Source organism: Hemitrygon akajei, chromosome 6 (assembly GCF_048418815.1).
Source record: "Hemitrygon akajei chromosome 6, sHemAka1.3, whole genome shotgun sequence".
Lineage (NCBI taxonomy): Eukaryota > Metazoa > Chordata > Chondrichthyes > Myliobatiformes > Dasyatidae > Hemitrygon > Hemitrygon akajei.
In genome coordinates, this window is record NC_133129.1 from 64,084,669 (window position 1) to 64,106,338 (window position 21,670).

Consider the following 21,670-nt stretch of genomic DNA (forward strand, 5'->3'; position numbering starts at 1 on the left):
TGTAGACTGTATTTCATGTGGATTTTTTAAATAGGTCCACAATATTTTTTTTTACTTTTGTAGGAGCTTTAATCAAACCCTCCGTGAATCTAGCGCAGCTATAGACTGTTGCATTACATAACTGATATCAACAGGTTTTTATAGATTACTTGTTAGGCCGCAGTGGAAGCACTGTGATTGTTTTTTAGGCATCCAACTTTGAGAACAATGTTGAGGCTCTAGTGACCCTGTAGAAGTGAATGGAACCAGGTCCCTAACAGGAACGAGGGATGAAGTCACTCAGGCATTTCCTCAGAGCAGAGACAGTTCTTTAATAAAGGTGCTTAAAATGATGAATGATTTTGTGGATGAGACGAAACCTTCCTCAGGCAGGAGGGTCAGAACGTAAAGTACACAGATTCAAGGGGGAGAATATCTGGAGTGGAAGTTGGGGAGTCATTTTTGTTTTGTAAGCAGTGAGTGGTTCTGATCCGCATTGTGCTGCTTGAAAGAGAAGCAGAGTCAATTATAATTCTCAGAAGGGAATTGTATATATGCTTGAGAAGGATAAATCTGCAGATCCGTGGGAAAGATCTGGGACAAATCCGAGTGCAGACACATTGCACTAAGTGGCCATCACTCACAGATTCTGTTGCCTAGAAACTGGATAACATCATATTGTTTATCCCCAGCACAATGCAATCCAGCATTGATTTAACCTGGAGTAACTCGCATTAGTGATCATTTTCAGCACAGGTAGCGACAATCCCAAAATTAGACCAGGCACAGTGTTTGCAATCCAAGTTAGTGAGTCTGGTATATTCTCAGTAAATGGCACACTGTGTGGGCATGGGTATTAACCCCTCTTAAAATAAATTGGAATTCTCCTGTTCCAGTCAATGACTATAGCAAGATAGTCCAGGAAGCACAATGCACTGTATTCAGCATTTCCTCTTGATTTAAGAGGTGGCCCTGAAGTCCTCAGTACATATAATATTTGTCTTCAGGTCTGACCACGGATCTCAACTTTCCTAACATCAGCAGGGCATGCTGTCACAAGGAAGGAGTGTTTGTTGCAGTTTGAGCTAATGAGCAAACTATCCATTGAAGCTTCAGGTTGGGTGCTAGAGTCAGCTCAGGGAAGGAGACAGAGAGAGACTCAGTGGTCCTTTGATCCACGGACAGTAGATCTCTCACCCCCAGAGAGGTGCAGTGTAGTAGTTGAAAGTGCCTTCTCTTAGCTGCCTGGGTGACCTCCCCCATTTGCCACTTACCCCCTGGAATTTTAACTTAAATCACTGAAAGGTATTGAATTCACCTTTTCATTATCCTAAATTGACCTGTATGTAGAGGACTTGAGAGTGACAATTGTCTAAGGATACAATAGGGTGTGTGATGGTATTGGTTTACTAACTGCCAAGTTCTAAACTCTCACAAAAGCCCGAAGCCTCATCAGTGCCTCTGCAGGAAACTGGTGTGTTGTGGGAGTACATGGAAGTTCGAAAGCAGCCAGCTAGCTGTTGGCTGTGTGCCCAGAGACCTGAGTTCTTTGGGCACAGAGCTCGGAAAAAGCAACACAAGAGACTTTTAACATCGTAAATCAGCGAGTTGTTTGCTATATCTCCCCTCTCGCTGTAAAACAGGGACACCTCTTTTTCCCTTATTAAGGGGAGAGAGAGCCTGTGGTATGTTGAATACCGGGTGAACGAGTAGTCTTTGGGGTACTGCAAGTCTGTGTCTTTATTGCTGCTTTGATGCATGCTTGAGTGCTTGGTGGGGGGCACCGATGCTTTTTTGCTGGTGGGGGGGATTGTTGCTTTGCTGCTGCTGATGCTTGGGTGGGGAGCTGGGGGGAGGGGCTTTGGTGTTCTAACATTTAACTGTCATTCATTCTTTGGGGCACTCCTCTGTTTTCGTGGGTGGTTGTGAAGAAAAAGATTTTCAGGATATATATTGTATACATTTCTCTGACATTAAATGTACCTTTGAAACCTTTGAATATAAATAGCCCTGAGTACTCCTACTAAAGGGAAATTATACTGTAACAACCCATACTTCAAAAACTAGTTCACTTCCTTGTTTATTCCTTCCTTGTTTATTCCCTGCTGAGTTTAGCTGCCATTACCCACTATTCAAGCAATGGGTCCCCTCTCCCTACCAAAAAGATTCTCCCAGCTAATGAAGTAGTTTAAAACACATTTCATTATTTTCCGTGATACCTCTTAAATCCAAATAACACTCTTAGAACACATTTAAACTCAGAGGATTTCCATGTTATAAAACATTTAAAAATTACAAAACATTTCTAAAACACAAAGGATTCCAGAACACAGGTACAACTCCTATAAACCAAAAAGACATACTAATGATGCAGGCAAATGAAACACCCATCACAGAAATTGAAGGCAGAGCAATGGTCGCAAGTTCACACCATTTTTCTTGATGTTCCTTAACCATTCGTAACAAGCCTGAACTGTTCTCTACAGCTATACCCTTCTTCTGCCACATGGGTGTTTTCACATGTATATGATATTTCCTCAGGTACCTTTTTTACACAAAAGGCTCAAAGCCTTTTGGAGACTTAAATCTCAGCTAATACTGATAATCCTTGACTCCTTGATTTTACAAGTGGGAACTACTGTGTTTAGAATAGCTCTCTGACTGTGGTTGCCATAGGGTGTGTAGCTTTTAAGAGACGATCTATTCTGAATGTTGTCTGGTAAAGAGGTGATAACTTCATTGAATCTGACTAGTTCTGCCAGGGACCAAAACTCATACACTCTTTCTGATTGACAAACACACCACTGCTGCACAATTTTTTTCAGAATCTTTTAAGTGAAATTGATATTTCCTTGCACCAAATATAACACAGTTCAACTGCACTACATGGAGGTGGTAAAATGAGTTTTCTTTCTTGAGGAAAGATAATTTTCCTTTGCTACTGTGTGTGATCATGGGAAAAACAGAGGTTATTAAACTGACTTGAGTCACTGAGATACCTGGAGTAAAAACTGGACCTGATGACATTGAAACAGCTTCCTCCCATTGCTGCTTTAGTTACTCTGAGCATGTCTACTGCTTAATTATGAGCAACTCACCAGGCACAATACCAGGAGTTTTGCAGAACTAGTTAGCACAGAAGGAGGTCATTCAGACTATGCATCACACGGGGTTCTATGAAATGGCACCCTCAACTTAGTCTTACTTTTCCCCTCCACACTCGATGACCCAACTCTGTTTTGAAGGTTACTCTTGCATTTGCTGCCAGACGATGCATCCCAGATTCTTAGAACTGCCAAAATTCTTGGTTGATCTTATAAAAATCTTCTATTTTCAATATAGAGAGATTCTGTAAAGTTATCGTACAGTCTCTAGATTAACAAGAGACAGAGAGGTCAGCTCTGGAACCAGCAGGTTTCATCTCTGGATAAGAGGTCTCTCATTGGGAATGGAAATCAGGAGAGCATTCTTTAACCATTTTGGTGAATCTGCAGGATTTACTGTGTCATTGTGTGGATCAACAGATTTTTGGACTTTGAGGAAAATGGTGGCTGTGGAGATTGGACTGAAAGGTGTACTTGATTAAAGGAGCAGACATTGTCTCACTGAATGGTGGAACAACTGTGTGACTCTTGCTGCTTTTCCTTGTTACGGTATTTCCCTTAAAATTCACTCTTGACATGAAGCATGTGACACTGAGTGACTCCTATCTCTCTTTATTTCCTCAGCCTGTCCACCAGGATACTGGGGTCCGAACTGTATCCACACCTGTAACTGCCACAACGGAGCCCACTGCAGTGCTTATGATGGGGAATGCAAGTGCACGCCAGGCTGGACTGGACTGTACTGCACACAGAGTAAGGTCCCATTTGCTCTCTCCACAGACACAAGCTGACCTGATGAGTGCAGTTCAGCATTTCAGAATTAGAATCAGAATTGTGTTTAATATCACCAGCATGTTGTTGTTTTTGCAGCATTAGTACATAATAATAAAAAAATCTGAATTACAGTGTGTGTATATATTCAGAAATTGGATGGCAAAGAGGGGAAGAAGCTGTTCCTGAATTGCTGTGTGTGTGCCATCAGGCTTCTGTACCTCCTTCCTGATGGTAGCAATGAGAAGAGAGCATGCCCTTGGTGATGGGGGGGTCCTTAATAATGGATGCCAATTTTTTAAGGCATCATTCCTTGAAGAGGTCCTGGATGCCAAGGAGGCTAGTACCCATGGTGGAGTTGACTGAGTTCACAACTTTCGGCAACTACTTTTGATCCTGTGCAGTAGCTCCCCCGTGATACCAGATGGTGATGCAGCCCTTAATCATGTTAGCACTGTAGGTCAATGGTTAATTGTAATTGAAATTAAGATTATCCAGCATATTTAAAACAGCACTTTGAAAAAGTCGGACTTGTCGATTTCACACACGTCAACTTCAAAGGTGTAGCAAGGTTCTGCTTGAAGATCTTTGCTAAAACTTAATTCTTTGTTTCTTCGTTCATGGGTGGGGGATCTCCTGGCTGGGCCTGCATTTATTACCTATCCCTTATTGCCCTTGAAACGAATTGCCTGCTGAGCCATTGCAAAAGATGCTTGACAGTCAATCACATTACTCTAGACCAGGAATCACATAGAAGTCAGACTGGATAAATAAGACAGTTTTACTTCCCTGGAGGTACTAGGTAAGATGAATTTTAAATCAAGGTCACAATGTGCAGTTCAGGCAGAATTAATAATTAGCAGAGATCAGTGTTGGGCCTCCAGATATTCTCAATTTATATCAATAATTTGATTGATGGAACAAAACACAATACATTCAGATTTGCTGTTTATAGTGGGTGATAGTGTTGCTTGTGAGGAGGTTTTAGACGGACTAAGTGAATGGACAAGAACATAAGAAGTAGAATAAATGTAGAAGATAAGGTCGTTTTGTCAGAAAATATAGAACAGTGGAATGTTTCTTAAGCAGAGATAGTTTGAAAGGACTTGGTGTTCTGGTGTCTTGGGTATTCTTGTACACATCACTGAAAGTTAATGCAATCAGGAAGATTGTAAGGGGATATCAGCACCAGATGTCTTCTTCCAAATATAGATCTTTGGTGATACTATCATTCTGCTGAAGGAACTCAGCATCTCTGGAGAAAAAGGAATTGTCAACATTTGGGGTGAAAACCCTGCAAAAAGGCAAATGATGCCCAACCCGCTCAGATGCCCCAGCAAACTATTACTTCATGTGCCAGTACCTGCAGTCTCTTCTCTCTCCTGGTGAGACCACACTTAGAGCACTGTGTGTAAATCAAAGCAACAAAGGGATCCTTGCAACAAGGGTCCTCCAGATTGATTTGTGCGATGGTGAGTTTGTCATAAGAGGGCACATTATGCCCTTTGGGTCTGTGCTGAATTCAGATGACCAAGAGAAAACATAATTGAAGAACACTGAAAAAGCATCCTTGAAGGACTTGAGAGTTAATGATTCCACTGGCCAAGATGACAGGAAACAGAAATCAAAGTCTCAAGATAAGAGGTTGGTCATTCAGGATTATTGAGGAATTCAGGAAATGACCCTAGTTTCTGCACTTCATCGGAGCCATAGATCTGGACAGGTAGTGTAATAATACGGAGCTTGTGTAGAAGGCACAACATGGCAGCGTAGTGGTTAGCACACCACTTTACAGTGCCAGTGACCCAGGTTCAATTCCCACCACTGTCTGTAAGAAGTTTCTACATTCTCTCCATGACCACGTGGCTTTCGTCAAGGTGCTCTGGTTTCCTCAGAGAGTTCAAAGACATACCAGTTGGTAGGTTAATTGGTCATTGTAAATTGCCCCGTGATTAGGCTTGGATTAAATCGGGGGATTGCCGGGTGGGCTGGCTTGAAGGGCTGGGAGGGCCTGTTCCACACTGTATATCATTAAATAAGTTTTAAAAACTACTCTCTGTGATGGAGCCACAGTGTCAGAGCTTTGGAGTTTAATTGGGTTGATTCCCAGAAATGCATTTTAAGCTACAATAGCAATTCAACAGCAACTTCTGAATAAGTGCACTGATCTCTGACCCTGCCCCTATGCTGTCAACCTGACCATAAATCCTGTTGTGTAACCACTTGCACCGTGAGTCAATCTGCAACGGCTTTATCCAGTGGCTTCATGTTGCTTTCTTTCTGTGACTGCAGGATGCCCCTTGGGTTACTTTGGGAAGGACTGTGCCAAGCTGTGCCAGTGTCAGAATGGAGCAGACTGTGACCATATCTCTGGGCAGTGCACCTGTCGTATTGGATTCATGGGCAAATACTGTCAACAGAGTAAGTCAAGAAAGCTGGGAGCAGAGAGTCATATAGCATGGAGACATATCCTTCACTCCAGCTGTCTATTCTGGCCAAGGTGTCTTTCTGAGCAGGTCCCATTTGCTTGCATTCGGCCCATATCTTCCTAATCATGTGACTCTCCAAATGTCTTCTAATTGTACTTGACTCTACCACATTCTCTGGCTCATTCCATATGCCCACACCATCTATGTGAAAAAGTGACCCCTCCGACCCTTTTTAAGTATTTCACATAAAACTATGTTCTCTAGTTTTAGATTCTCTATTCTTGAGAAACAGACAATGCTGAACTGCCCCATTTCTGCCTCTCATGATTTTATAAACCTCTATAAGGTCACCACTAATGGGCACATCTCAGTGCACAAGTAACAATATTCTAACTGGCCTCCTCTTTGCTGTGTTAGTCTATGCAAGGCTCTGGAGAGGAGAGTGAACCATGGGAGAAAGGGAAGAACGAGGGGCACCAGGGGGAGGTGGCAGGCAGGTGAGGAGAAGAGGTTAGAGGCCAGAGTGGGGAATAGAAGAAGAGGTGAGGGGAAGGGAATTATTTTTTACTGGAAGGAGAAATTGATGTTCATGCCATCCTGTTGGAGGCTACCTAGGTAGAACCAAATAAAGGAGGTTGGGGTGTGGGCAGATGGGAACTGTAGAGGAAGCTCATTATTAACCAGTGCCGAAAGAATTTCTATGATACTTAACTGCTGAGGGTAGGTATTGTTATTGCTTATCCAGTCCATGCTGGTCTGGTATTGCTATTCCATCTAGTGGCAATAAATTCAACTGCGTTTTTAACCAGTTCAGCCAATGGCACAGGATTTGAACCAGAATCAGGGAGTAAAGGGAATTACAGCCAGAAGTAATACCATATGGCCCACTTGTCCATACCGATTTTGTAAAGAAGCTGTTAAATTAAAATAGAAATTTCCGTAGAGTCTTTCTCATCATTTTCCAAACATCACAGTTTAGCTGCCAATGAAATACATTTGAATTCGTTGTAATGCAGGAAGTGCATTATCCACTGTGCTCAAAGCAATCTCCCATAACCAGAAAACTGATATTGACCAGCTAATCTGTTATGCTGTTGCTGATTCAGGGGTAATTATTAGCAGAATACCAGAAAGAACTCTGCCTTTCCTTGAAGGAGTGGCATAGAATATTTTACATCCACCTAAGAAAGCAGAAAGACTTTCAAGTTAATATCTCTTTCAAATTGATGTATTCTCTGACAATGATACCCGGGTGTGTCAATCTTGACCTTTGTGCTGAAGTCTCTGGAGTAAGACTTGAACTCTCAACTTTCAGACTCAGTCATGGCTGATAGTCCCAATCTCCTGCTTTCTCTCTGCTGCCCTGTCAAATTTTCCCTTAATTCACTGGAGATCAAGTGCACAAAATGGTTTCTGTATCTCCAACTCTACAAGACTGATGCATTGCAAAGCAGTTTTCTTGGCTGTAATATGCATTGAAGAATTGTTGGCTTTTTCCTTGAGTGAACTCAATGAGCACGCCTATATAGTATATATTAAGAGATACTTCCTTTGCTAAAGGTTGAAGAATGAGCGTTGTATAAATAATTCTAAAGTTCGCTGTTCAGGACACTCTAACTGACCAGACTGTCTAAATCTTGCTTGCAGGATGTCTATCAGGGACCTTTGGTTATGGCTGCCGCCAGATGTGCGATTGTCTGAACAACTCAACCTGCGATCATATTAAAGGCACCTGTTATTGCAGTCCAGGATGGAAGGGTTCAAGGTGTGACCAAGGTGTGTTCTCTGGTGCTACCAACGTGCATTATCCCCAGTTTATAGTCTTACAGACCTTCTTGAGTTATGAAGGACACCACACAACAACAACACTAGAAGCCATGTAATCGTTCAATTCTATACAGACTCTTTGTATGAACAATGCAACTCATCCCAATCTTATCCCTTACCCTGCAACTTTAGTTTTCTTTCAAACACTGATCTAATTCCCTTTTGAATTTTCCTCCACCACCCCATCAGTTAATGTGTTCCTGATGCTGATCCCTCAGCAAAAAAAGCTGTTGCTTGTCTCACCTTCGGGTTTTTTAAAATCTGTGTTCACCATATTTCCACCTTCTAACAATAGGGATGTTTCCTCCCTGTCTGCTCTGTCCAGACCCCTTGTTATTTTGGACCCTTTTTCAGATCTCCACTCAAATTCCTCTAATGTAGGGGGAAAAGTCCTATATTTTCCACTTTCCTGTCACTTGTTTCTCGCAAACCAGGGGAAAGAAGATCATTACACATTTCTGCATCCTTTCCAAGACTTTTGCATCCTCCCTAAAGGGAAGTACCCAAAATTGGTTCATGATAACCCCCCACTCTTGAACCCAGTGCCTTTATTTATGAAGTCATGGAACCCATATGCTTTCTTTAAAACTTCTAAAACTTGTTGCTACTTCCAAAACTTTCTGCAGTTCTGCATCCAGTTCTGTACCTGTCACCTCTTGAGAATTGTCTTTGTCCTGATCTTGCACCTTATTGTCTCCCTGCACTGCACTTTCTCTGTAGCTGTTGTACTTTATTCTGAACTCTGGTATTTTTTTTACCTCATACGATCTCAGAGTGTAATGATGTGATTGTATGAAATCTAATGCAAAACAAGCTTTTCACTGTAACAACAGTAAACCAATTCCAATTCTTCATGCTTCATTCCAATTCCAATTCAGATTCTTCAGTGTGAAATCTGTATTGAAATTTCAGTCCATAGAACTGTATTAGCAAAGGAATTTTTCATATACTTAACCAGACTAAAAGACTGCCTTTGAGTGATAAAGTCATAGCTGAAGAAAATAGAGGAAATCTATACATTGATCAATTCCTATCCATGTCACATTTTACCCTATATTCAAGAATATAGTTCTGATTATATCTAACTGTTCAGTTCCCATTTGTGTTGTCCTTTTTTTTTGCTCATCCCACTAATTCTGAATATTTTGTATGGAATTATGATGATGAGGTGGGTGGTTGAATCAGCTGGCTCCAGCCCTAAGACAGTCAGGACAGGCTAACCAGTAGTCAGAGCAGGTTAGGTGTTTGATTCTTGTAAATCCAATCTCATGGGAGTTGCTAATCTGACCTCGATGACGTTGCTCCCTTTAACACTAGTCAAGGCATGAATATTCCCCCACTGATACCTTGGCACACACATTGACAGTCACACTTCCTAAATAATCCACTGACCCTGGGAAGAATGAATCTCATGGCCTTATCTCTCAGTCCTCCACACATTACAGGCCATCCCATGTTACGAATCCCTTACTGATGAACACACTACATAACTGACCATAATTTGAAAGTCTGATTGATCTGGAAGTCTGATCAGCAGAACTAGTTTTCTTCCCCTCTAATTTTAGTCATTGTCTTGTTTTTGTTGGTCTTATGTGCTTTTGATGCCACTCATTACAGTACTGTAGAATTTTGGTTATCATATGGAATGATTTGTGTGTATTTCTGATTAATAGACAAAATCCATTTATAAACATTTGTAAAAATGGAATCCATTCATTATCTGGGGACAGCCGCCATCCTGTTGATTACGGAAGCTTGCTTTGCATAAACTGGCCACCACAATCCAACAACGAGTACACCAATCAGAATCAGGGTTAATATCACTGGCATATGCCATGAAATTTGTTGTTCTGCTGCAGCAATGCTCTGCAATACATAATAATAAAAAACTATAAATTGCAATAAGTATATATTAAATTAATAAGTAATTAGTGCAAAAAGAGAAGAAACAGTAGTGAGGTAGTGTTCATGGGTTCATTGTCCATTCAGGAATGCTATCGCAGAGGAGAATAAACTGTCCCAACCATACTGTTTTGACTGAGAAGCACACTTGGACATCTTAAAATAAATGTGAAGGGCAATATGGAAATGCTTACTTTCTCTCAATGTGCTGACTATGGAATGGTCATACCTTACTTACAGGGAACAACATTTTGGAGTAAAGGTGAGGAATCTAATCCCAGCACCTCTCACCAACCAACCAACCCACGTCCTAACAGGCACCCACACTCCAGCCCAGACATGACTTATTCCTGCACTTGTAAATACATTGCAGTTTTACAGTGGGTTTTCAGATCACCCCAGTCATTCTCTTTTCTCCTCCCCTAATCGAGCAGAAGATACAAAAGCCTGAAAGCACAAGAACAGCTTCTACCCTGCTGTTATAAGACTATTGAACAGTCCCCTAGGACAATAAGTTAAAGTCCTGACTTCACAATCTACTTTGTTATATCCTTGCATTTTATTGTCTCTCTGCATTGCACTTTCTCTGTAATTGTGATGTTACATTCTGCATTCTGTTAGTGCTTTTTCCTCCAGCTTCAGTCTACTGATGCTGTATAAAAGGCACGAGAATCTGTGTTTTTCACCGTACCTCACTACCTGTGTCAATTATAAACCATTTACCATATTCCAGCCGGTGTTATCATCGTGGGAAACCTCAACAGCCTCAGTCGGACCAGCACGGCCATTCCGGCTGATTCCCATCAGATTGGGGCTACGGTGGGGATTGTCATCCTCCTCCTGCTGGTCCTCTTTCTTTTGGTTCTCTTCATCATGTACCGGCGCAAGCAGAAGGTGAAGGAGACCAACATGGCGGCTGTAACCTATGCACCAGCCCTCAGAGTCATGAACACGGATTACACCATCACGGGTGAGAAACCTTTAGTGCCAAACTCACATTCCAAGTCTTAATAAACCAATCAAATTCACTGTGAAGCACTAAAACGTATTGGTGGAGGAAGACCTTCCAGTCCCTTGAGTCTATTCTGTCATTCAATGAGATCACGATTGATGTCACACACTCCATTTTCCCTACCTTTTCCTCAAACACTTTATACTTAGGTTAACATGGTATCAAATTTAAAATTACCAATTAGCCTTATTGGTCTGCAATTTTTTTTACTTTATTATGTGTAATTCTGGCCTCTTAATTACAGGAAGGATGTAGAGGCTTTAGAAAGAGTGCAGAAGAAGTACTACTATAGTTCAGAGAGGATGAACTATAAAGAGGTTGAACAAAATGGGTTGATTTTTCTTAATGACAGAGGCTGGTGGGTTCCTTACAGAAGCTTATGTGATTATGAGAGTCACAGATAGAGTAGACAGCAGGTACCTTTTTCCCAGGAACAAAATGTCTAACACTATAGTGCATACCTTTAATAACAGAGGGCATTAAGATGAGAAGGGGCAGGTTCAAAGGAGATTTAGACAATAGACAATAGGTGCAGGAGTAGGCCATTCAGCCCTTCGAGCCAGCACCACCATTCATTGAGATCATGGCTGATCATCCACAATCAGTACCCCATTCCTGCCTTCTCCCCATATCCCTTGACTCTGTTATCTTTAAGAGCTCTATTTAACTCTTTCTTGAAAGCATCCAGAGAATTGGCCTCCACTGCCTTCTGAGGCAGAGCATTCCACAGATCCACAACTCTCTGGGTGAAAAAGTTTTTCCTCAACTCCGTTCTAAATGGCCTACCTCTTATTCTTAAACTGTGGCCTCTGGTTCTGGACTCCCCCAACATCGGGAACATGTTTCCTGCCTCTAGCGTGTCCAATCCCTTAATAATCTTATGTTTCAATCAGATTCCCTCTCATTCTTCTAAATTCCAGTGTATACAAGCCCAGTCGCTCCAATCTTTCAACATATGACAGTCCCTCCATCTCGGGAATTAATCTTGTGAACCTACGCTGCACTCCCTCAATAGCAAGAATGTCCTTCCTCAAATTTGGAGACCAAAACTGCACACAATACTCCAAGTGTGGTCTCACCAGGACCCTGTACAGCTGCAGAAGGAAATGAAAATAATCTCATTTGTGAAAATGGGTTCCAAATTTCCTTCACCACCTCCATACATACAGAGTAATTTCCTGACTTCATTCCTGAAAGACCTGGAACTGATTTTGGGATTGTGCCTTCTAGTCCAAAATTCCACAATAAATTTCCTTTAATATCTCAACTTCCATCAAGTCACTCCTTAATCCTCCTCCTTTCAGAGAACATTTGATGCAATCTCATCAGCTAAAAACAGGAGGTGTCTATTCAGTCCTGTCCTGCTGATGTGTTTCTTAAACACATCTTATAGATCTGTGACCCTCAGAATCAATAAACTATCATTGGTTAGCCATTTTTAAATGGATTCTCAATATCAGTAGCATCCTTGGGGACAGAGTTTCAGGTTTCTGATACATGAAGTAATTCTTACAGCATCACCCCGGAGCTAGTTAGCTCTGATTTCATTGATTCTGGGTTCCCTCCCCTCAATTCTGCAGTAGGATGTACTGGGAAGCATGCAGAGGTAAACATCGACTAGTGCTGGAAGATCAACCTGGAGAAAGGTACTTTCTGGTCTGCCTGAAACGTGTTGGTTTTCCAGTGTAAGGAGATATCTGTTAGAGAATGTTGCTGGCTGACACATTACAAGGTGCAGGATTATTTGCCAAGGGTCACACTGACACTTGCTGGAGCCACCACGAAAGTTTCTGTGGGCAAGGACCAACGAATTTTATCCACTTTGGTAAGAATAGAATAATTGATGAAAAAAGAAAAAAACAGGAAGTAATTAAGTCAGGTCCATTAATGATTTAGTTAGGAGGAATGAGAAGAGGCAATATAAATTACGGGACATAATTCTAAAAGGGACACGAGCAGTGAGATGTGCACAGATTCTAGGTAGATTGAGAAAGCAATAAGTAAAGGATTTGAGATGAAATATTTACAAATCGTGGTCTAGAGCACAAGACTAATTAAATCATTATGAACCTTTAAAAAGCATTGATTTAGCCACCATGGGAATATTATGTCCAATGCAAGATGTAAACATTTTGGCGGTGATGTAGAAGAGATTTACCTAAATCATTCCAGTGATGAGTACTTTAGTTTGTAAGTAGACTGGAGAAGCTGTGATCAGTGTCGATGGACAGAAGGGAGTTGATCAAAGGGTGTGTAGGTGGAGTAGAAACTGCTGTTCTTAGAGGAGTGATCTAGAAGTGGAGGAGGTAGAATAAAGGCGATTTGCAAAAGAACGTGGTGACATACAAAAACATGTTTTAAAAAGTCTGAGACAAGAGTCTGGAATGCATTTTCACAGAAGTAGAGGAGGCAGTTTCAAAAGGAAGCCACTGGAGGGCTATGCACGCAATGTTGGAAGTACTCAGGTCAGGCACCACCTACAGAGGGGAATAAAAGATGATATTTCAAGCTGAGATTCTTCACCAGGACTGGAAAGCAAGTGTGCGGAAACCAGAATGAGAAGGTGGAGGGAGGGGGAATGAAGTAAGAATCTGGGAGGTGACAGGTGGAAGAGGTAAAGAGCTGAAGATGGAATGTAATAGAAGATAGGGGGCCATGGAATAAAGAGGAGGAGGTGGGAACCAGAGGGAGGTGATGGGCAGGCTGTGAAGGTGGGGGAAGGAGAAGTCATTGGAGGAACTCAGCAGGCTAGTCAGAATCAGTGGCGGGAGATAGACTGTTGCCATTTTGGTCAAACTGACCGTCTAGTCTGGTGTTGGTATGCTGATATAAATGTGCTTGGTTTGCTGCACATCTGTGTTCTGTCCTTTATGGCCATGTGGAGCCATGAATTGCCAGCCATTTTAATTCTCCCAAACCTTCACCCTCACAGCGATCGTTCTGTTCTGAGCCTCCTCCAAATGCAAACTTGAGGAACAGCACCTCCTATTCAGTCTGGGTAGACTTCAGAAAACTTTTCTCCACCCCTTCTTTTAGCCAGACACTCTTCCAGCACCCCCATTTAGTTCTTCTACTCATTCTAACATGAATATCCATACCACTCCTCCCCCACCCTCTGTCACTGCTTTTTCATCATCTCTGCAGCTCTTCGCTATATACATTCAACATTTAATTGTCTTCTGGCTTCTAAAGTTATCACTTCATTATCCCACATTTCTGTCTCCACCGTGCTTTGCTCTAATCAACTCACCTGCCTATCATTATCTCACTCTACATACCCCAGCCTTTCCTCCCCTCACCCATCACCCCTCTCCCACCCTACTGAGCATCAATCTGGATGGAAGGGTTTTGGCCGGAGACGTTGACAGTCTATTTCCTCTACTGATGCGGAAGGTTTGCTGAGTTCCACCAGTGACTTGTCCTTCAGATCACAGCATCTGCAGTTGTTGGTATCTCTGGATTCAAAAGCTGGTTAGGTATTTCCGAGGAAAGAATATTCAGGGCTATGAGGGGGAGCTGGACTAGATGAACTGCATTTAAACAGAGACAGTATGGACTCAATGAGCTTCCCTGCTGTCACCATTCTCTAATTCTATGGGCCACAGAGACAATTTACAATGAGTTTAGCATCAGATTTGATAAACAAGCAGGGCCTCTCAGGAATTTCTCGAGAGCATGAGATTGTTTGGATTATTAGGCACTTTGCAAGGGCCAGTATAAAGAATATAAACAATATAAAGAAGCTAGGTGTAAGTGTAGTGGCCATTGTGGGCGTGGCCATGATGTGAGTGGGCCAGTGTTAGAGTGAGGAGCTGAAGTTTTACCTAAAGAAGCTTTAGCACAAAGAGACAGAGGCTAAGTTAAGTTCCTGGTAAATTTCTTTCTTATTGCACATTCAGAACAGTGGAACTGATAGCCAGGACAATGGAGTCTTCCACTTGTGGGATGTGAGAGGCAGGGAGACCTGCAGTATACCTGATGACCTACAAGAAGTGCATCTAGCGGCAGCTTCTTGCAGGCTGCACTGGAGAGCTGGAGATGGATGACCTTTAGATCACTTGGGAGATGGACTGGTTGATTGACAGGAAATACAAGGAAATAGTTACACCTAGGTTGTGGGACACAGGTAACTTGGTAACCGTCAGGAAAAGGAGTTAAGCAGCTTCTGCAGGGTGCCCCTGTTGCCGTTCCCTACAATAACAGGAACACTGTTTAGGATATTATCGGGGGTTTGGGGGGGGGGGCAACCTGCAAGGAAAAGACACAATAATCAGCTCCCTGGCTCTGTAGCTCAGAAGGGAAATGGGGGAAGAGAGGTGAGCGGTAGTCTTAGGGGATTCGTTGGCTAGGGGAACAGACATGAGATTCTGTGGATGAAAATGAGATTGCTGGCCAGTATGTTGCCTCCCAGGTACCAGGGTCAGACATATCTTGGATCGAGTCCATAGCATTCTGAAGTAGGATGGTGAGCATCCAGAGGTCATGGTATCAATGATATAAGACTTTACAAGAAGGATGGCAAGGTCCTGTGAAGTGAGTTCAAGGAATTAGGTGCTAAGTTAAAGGACGGGACCTCCAGGATGGTGACCTCAGGATTGCTACCCATGCAATGTGCTAGTGAATCCAGAAAGAGGAAAATAATGCAGCGTAACATGTGGCTAAGGAGACTGCAGCAGACGTCAGATTTTTGGATCACTGGCTCTCTTCTAGGGAAGGTGGGATCTGGACAATGGGACGATTTGCATTAAAATCCAGGCTGACACTATAGTGCTGAGGGAGTGCTGTGCTACCAGATGTGCGATCTTTTGGATGAAGCTTTCTGTTTCATCTGGCTCTTCTCCAAAGTTCACAAATATGATTCCATGGCCTTCATTTCAAAGAAGTTCATTTTTTCCTTATCAACATTGTTAAAAGTAGTCACCTGATCTTTTAAACTGACGTGGAGTGGAACTTGCTATGACAAAATCAGGTGTCCAAAAATGTCCGAACGCTGGGTCTCAACCTGAAATGTTAACTGTTCCTCTGCTCCCACAGCTGGTGCCTGACCCACTGAGCTCTCCAGCAGTTTGCTTTTTGCTCCAGATTCCAGCATCTGCAGCCTGTTTTGTATTAGAATGCCCAAGTATGTGGTTAGGTATGAAATATATTAGCATATCAGTAACATGTGTTGAGTTGGCTTACTATATTAAAGCACTAAATAAAGGCCAGGTAATTTTGTTTCATTGAATCAATGTATTGAAGTGGCCTGAATCCGTATTTATAGACAACTTGGAGAAGAAATTTTGAGTGTAATTGCAAAGGTGAGGATATTTTCTGACTCCAATTGACTGTCCTCTTTGTAGAAAATATGGCACAAGGAAATACTGGGAATGGAAACACCCGCTATTTCTCCAATCCAAGCTATCATACCTTGGCCCAGTGTGGGAGTCCAGCGCACGCCAACAATTGCCAACACAGCACATCTGGAAAGGTAAAGCTCAGTCATATATACAAATGGGAATGTCTGCGGATTTAGTTACCATAAGCTGTAAGGGTTAGTCTTAACTACAATTGATAGCCATCCTGCACTATCTGCCGTGTGTCTCAGAAATGACAACAATTACAGTTTTGTGACCTCATGCATCCACTTAAAAAATGTGCACTACAGGAAGGTACAGAAGGAATTCCAGATTGCTTGGTGCTGAATGAGTACAAGAGTATCGGCCATTGATGAAACTCGTCGCCCAAAATTTGATTCTGTCATCTATGATAAAGGTGCATCCAAAGGCCGTGCAGTGCATTTAATGCAGTTGAGCAGTGTTGAAAAAAATCAATCTTTGATATTTAAAACAAAAAAAAAGCTATGAGAAGCATTGGGTTTACCAAAGAGCTGTCGTTACCTTTGTGTACTGAGTTGGCTCATAAGTTATGATTTACAAATATCCTAATTTACTATCTTTCTCTCATCATTATCAGTGCTTCATTTAGTCATTAAAACAAATTAACTAATCCTTATCTTTTTGTGGGAACACGCTGTATACATATTGACTGCTGGGTTCCCCACACTGCATTTCAAAGGTTCTTCATTGCCTCTAAAGATCTTTGCAGTGTCTTGTAGATGTAAAGGGTTGTTAAAGAAATGGAAATTCTTCACCTTTCATTTTCATCTTTCAAATGCTAGTTAGTACTTTCATCAAAAAGCTGCCAATTGGGATGATGCATGCTAGGCTGTGGATAAGACCTTCAACTTACCTATTTGATGTCAATGCTTGAGTTCAACAAGAATAACCCAGAGAAGCTCTGACTCATAAAGCTGCATACTATTAAATTCTACTGATGATGTAATTTAATTTTTCATTTTTGATCAACAGTCAAAAAACAATCAGCTGTTCGTTAACATTAAGAATCTTAAAAGTCAGGGAAAGCGCGGCCCCGTTATGGACTACACAGCAACTCTACCCGCAGACTGGAAGCAAGGCGGCTATCCTAATGATTTAGGTATTTTGTTTTCTCCATTATTGTTAATTAAGAAGAAAGAAGTTGTGCAGGGTTATAATTTGTTTAATGATTGTCTTTTTGATTCTGAATACTTAATTCCTGGGATGGGACTGTTGCTAGACAGATCAGCATTATTCCGTTGTCTAGTTGCTACTTTTGAGGAACCATCTCCTTCAACTGTTTAGTAAAGATGCTCCCTGCACCGTTGAATCAGATTTGCGGGTCTGGTGAGTAAGACAGAAAACCCTGACTACGGATAAATATATTAACCATTTTTTACTAGCAGTAAAAATTTCAACCAAACATTCACGTTCTCCAAGTTACAGAAACTACAAAGCTGAATATTCAACAAGCATACTTAGCTAAAAGTGCACGCAGAGCACATCTTCCCAAAGGCTATGTGCACATTGCTTCAAACAAAGGAAGAGAGAGCAAGCCTCTTCTGCATGCTATTTTATACCCGGGATATTTAGAAAAGGACATCAGGCGGCTAACCAACCAATGGAAAAGCTGATGCAGTTTCTAAACTAACCTCTCATGATGGAAGCAACTTTCAACAATCAGAATTAGCCACACCCGCCTCTCAGTGCCATTTGGCTTCAGTAGACATTCTAGAACATGCCAGATAAATCAACATAGATATGTGAATATTTCCAACTACTAATTTAATTGTACTCCAGATTGTTTGACAGAACATTAAAAGTAAGAGGAGCAGGACAAGCCTACTTATATTGAGATCACAGATAATCTCTAACCTACCTATCTTCCTTTCCCCTCATTCGTTTAGGCTTTGCCTAACAGAAAGCTATCAGTTTGATTTAAAATTAACAATTGACCAGTGCTTGTTATCAATCGTGGAAGGGAGTTCTAAATTTCTACCATCCATTTTGCTTTGCTGGGTTAATCCTGAAGAAAAACTGACAGAGGAAAAGCAATAATAGCAGGAGTGTGCCATCTGGCTCCTCAAACCTGATCCAGACCAAAGTTTCTAATCCTTGGCTAAGCTTGATTGAACTTTGAAATTCAAGATTCTTCATTACAATTATTCTGCTGTAGTCAGATAAAATATCAATCTCCACCCCAAGTATATTCAGTGATTAAAAAAATCAAAGTTTTGCAACCTTCTGTGAGAAAAGTTTTCCTCTTTCTTTAATGAGCAATTCTTCATTTTAAGACTGCTCCCCCGGTGGTAAGGCCCATTGATTTATCATAGACTGATCTTTAAAAACACACAGACTTGTAATGATTTTTCTCAGCCATCCAACATTATGCAAGTCAGATCTCCCCCTCATTATGATCCATCTGATTTCACTATCCACTAATATTTGATTGTAGTCATTCAGTGCTTCAAGTCTGATCATTTAGATCAACAAACAAGATTCTGGAGGAAATCAGCAGGCCAGGCAGCATCTGTGGAAGGAAACATCGACCGTACACTTTCCTCCATAGACACCAGATTCCAGAATCTGATGTCTCTTGTGTCCCCTGTTCATTTAGATGATGACTAATCCATATCTTCCACCTATCTATCTACCTGGCTTCCATTATCCCACTGCTTAAACAGTAGGCCTGTGAATATTCAATAACCATCAGCCCCAGCAGATTTTTGAGGGGAATGTTCCCTTGTTTTCCCATCTCCTTTGTAGACTAATTCTACTTCTGTTTTGTTCAGCAGAGTAGGAAGGTTTTTCGTCACCTCCCCTCTCAATTCTTTTCAATATTTTAAACACTTACAGATCCCCAAATCTGCTACACTCGAGGAACCTTTGCAATATGTCCCTTCAATTATTTTTGTTCCAATAATATTCCAAGGATGATACCTTCCTTCCCAGATTTGCTTCCCAAATCAAACACAATTTTCTGGGTAATCTCTGTCTTGCCAAATTGCCATCTCTCTATTGGTTAATTTTTTTTTTTGTTTGCTCACAGGTGCCTTTAGTGCTGATAGGGGATACATGGGAAAGTCTCTGAAAGGTAAAATTTCAAATGGTCTCTGTGTCTTCAAAGGGTTTATACTCTTCTGAGACACAGAGCTGAGTTATAGATAAACAAGCTACAGATTGTAACAGCAAAACAATGAGCCATTGGTCTCCTCTCTGTGGCAGGAGCAGTATCGCTCTGTCTCTCTCTCTCTCTCTCACGGATGAGTACAGTAAATTAGTAAATGTTAACGGTTCAGTGAGTGGCCATTTACCATCAATCTCTACAGTACAAGTTCATAAATTTTCAGTGATCTGTCATCGTGGTGGAATCAGAGACACTTACACAGCATTTACCCATTCAGTCATTTAAATTATTGAGTGAGATCAAGTAAAACTTTTGGGGCCCTTTTGATTGAAAACACGGCCTTGTCAAATGACATTCGGCCTATTAAAGACCAGTCTTCACAACTTCAATTTCAACTCTAAAATGAAGAGCTCAACCATCACATTCTGATTAAACAATGTTCCGCAACATCAAAAAGAATTGGGGGGGGGGGGAAATCTGAAAAGGAAAAATTTGCAAAGCCATGAGGGGAGAAACAGTTTCGAGTGGAGATTAATTTTAGAGCTCTTTCAACAAGTTGGCAGAGGGACAAAGCCCGAAGAGGCCTCAAATTCAGTATTAACGTTGTCACAGGATGTAAGTGCTATGAACGTTTTTAGCAGCAGCAGGCAGGACATTACAAACATACTATAAATTAACATAATTTATATATAACTTGCACGTGCAAAAGAAATCCAACAAAATAAATATAACGGTACCAGTGCAATTTTAGAGAGAGAAAGGTAAATATAGTTCAAGGTAATGTAAAGGTTTTTCAGGTTGGTTCAAGAACCTGATAGCAGTGGGGAAGAAGCTGTTGTTGAACCTTGAGGTGTGGGTCTTCAGCCTTGTGTGCCCCCTTCTTGCTGGTGGCATTGAGGAAAGGACATGGCTGGGATGGTGGGGGTCCCTGATGATGGATGCCACCTTTTTTGAGACAATATCTCTTGTGAGTGTGCTCGGCGGCGAGGAGAGCTGTACTCTTGAAGGAAGTGGCTGAGTCCATCACGCTCTGTAGCCTCTGCATTCCAGCTGCTTCCTCCTTTGCTGTCAGGTTCGACGCAAACTTCAAAACATTAATAAACATACAGAGCATTGGAAATAGCATATCAGTCATCATCTTCTGAGAGAGAATTTAAAGAGTTAATGTTGCAGTTTGATGATCTTTGATCAGAAGAATAAATTGCAGCAGAGTTAAAATCTGGAACATTGAGAAAAATGTGTAAGTGTGAAGTACCAAAATAACAAGTGAGAAAGTGATGTGCAGAGCATAGAAAAATTAAGTGAGTGGGAGGGGGGATGTCCATAGCTACCTGTTTTTTTTCCTATATGTAGAAATTAAATATATTTGAACAAGAATATAAATATTGTGGTTATTGGTGCTGATTCACTGGATTCATTGCTGTAACACTTTTGGGTGAGGGGTAGTGTTTCAACTGGGGGAATAAGCTTAAATCCCAAGAAACATTGCCGGAAAGGAATGTGAAGGTTCTCTGGAATGGCTAGAAGCCAAAGGGTTAATGTGATTTCCCAGTGCAGGTGTTGCCACATCTTCCAGAGTATATTATCATCATCAGATGTAATTTTAAATTCACCCCCCCCCCTTTATTTTTAATGTGCAATTTCCTATCATTCCCACAGATCTGGTAAAGACTTCAGGCTTCAGTGCTAGCACATGCTCACTCAACAGTACTGAGAACCCATACGCCACCATCAAAGATCCACCGATTTTTACATCCAAGAATTCAGAGTGTGGCTACGTAGAGATGAAATCTCCAGCTCGTCGTGATTCACCGTATGCTGAGATTGGCAACTCCACTTCAGCTAATAAAAATGTCTATGAAGTTGGTAAGTTTAGATAATCACTATGTTCCTAATAATGTTTTGTATGTACTTGACTGTGAAACATCTGACAGTTTACCACTGTTTCCATTTTGTTTCCTTATCTAAAAACATTCTTGTGAAGATTACATTTAGTGAACAATCTTCCATCAAAAAACATAGAACGTAGAGTACAGTGCAGTCAGCCCACGATGTCATGCCGACCTTTTAAACGTACTCCACAATCAATATAATCCTTTCCTCCTACACAGTCCATAACCTTCCATTTTTCTTACATTCACAAGTCCATTAAGGATCGATTA

The 21,670-nt window shown here is 41.4% G+C and overlaps 1 protein-coding gene across 4 annotated transcripts in view; it reads left to right on the plus strand.

Annotated features, from left to right (window-relative positions):
- megf10 (multiple EGF-like-domains 10) overlaps positions 1 to 21,670 on the plus strand; it is a 176,276-nt gene that overhangs the window by 143,452 nt on the left and 11,154 nt on the right. For 2 of the 4 annotated variants that reach the window (XM_073048477.1, XM_073048478.1), the window contains exons 17-24: positions 3,708 to 3,836; positions 6,147 to 6,275; positions 7,931 to 8,059; positions 10,746 to 10,982; positions 16,367 to 16,494; positions 17,375 to 17,501; positions 19,431 to 19,475; positions 21,168 to 21,374. In XM_073048477.1, coding sequence (XP_072904578.1) covers positions 3,708 to 3,836; positions 6,147 to 6,275; positions 7,931 to 8,059; positions 10,746 to 10,982; positions 16,367 to 16,494; positions 17,375 to 17,501; positions 19,431 to 19,475; positions 21,168 to 21,374 — 1,131 coding nt within the window. The remainder of the gene's footprint in view (positions 1 to 3,707; positions 3,837 to 6,146; positions 6,276 to 7,930; positions 8,060 to 10,745; positions 10,983 to 16,366; positions 16,495 to 17,374; positions 17,502 to 19,430; positions 19,476 to 21,167; positions 21,375 to 21,670) is intronic. The other 2 variants (XM_073048479.1, XM_073048480.1) reach the window with 1 other exon arrangement.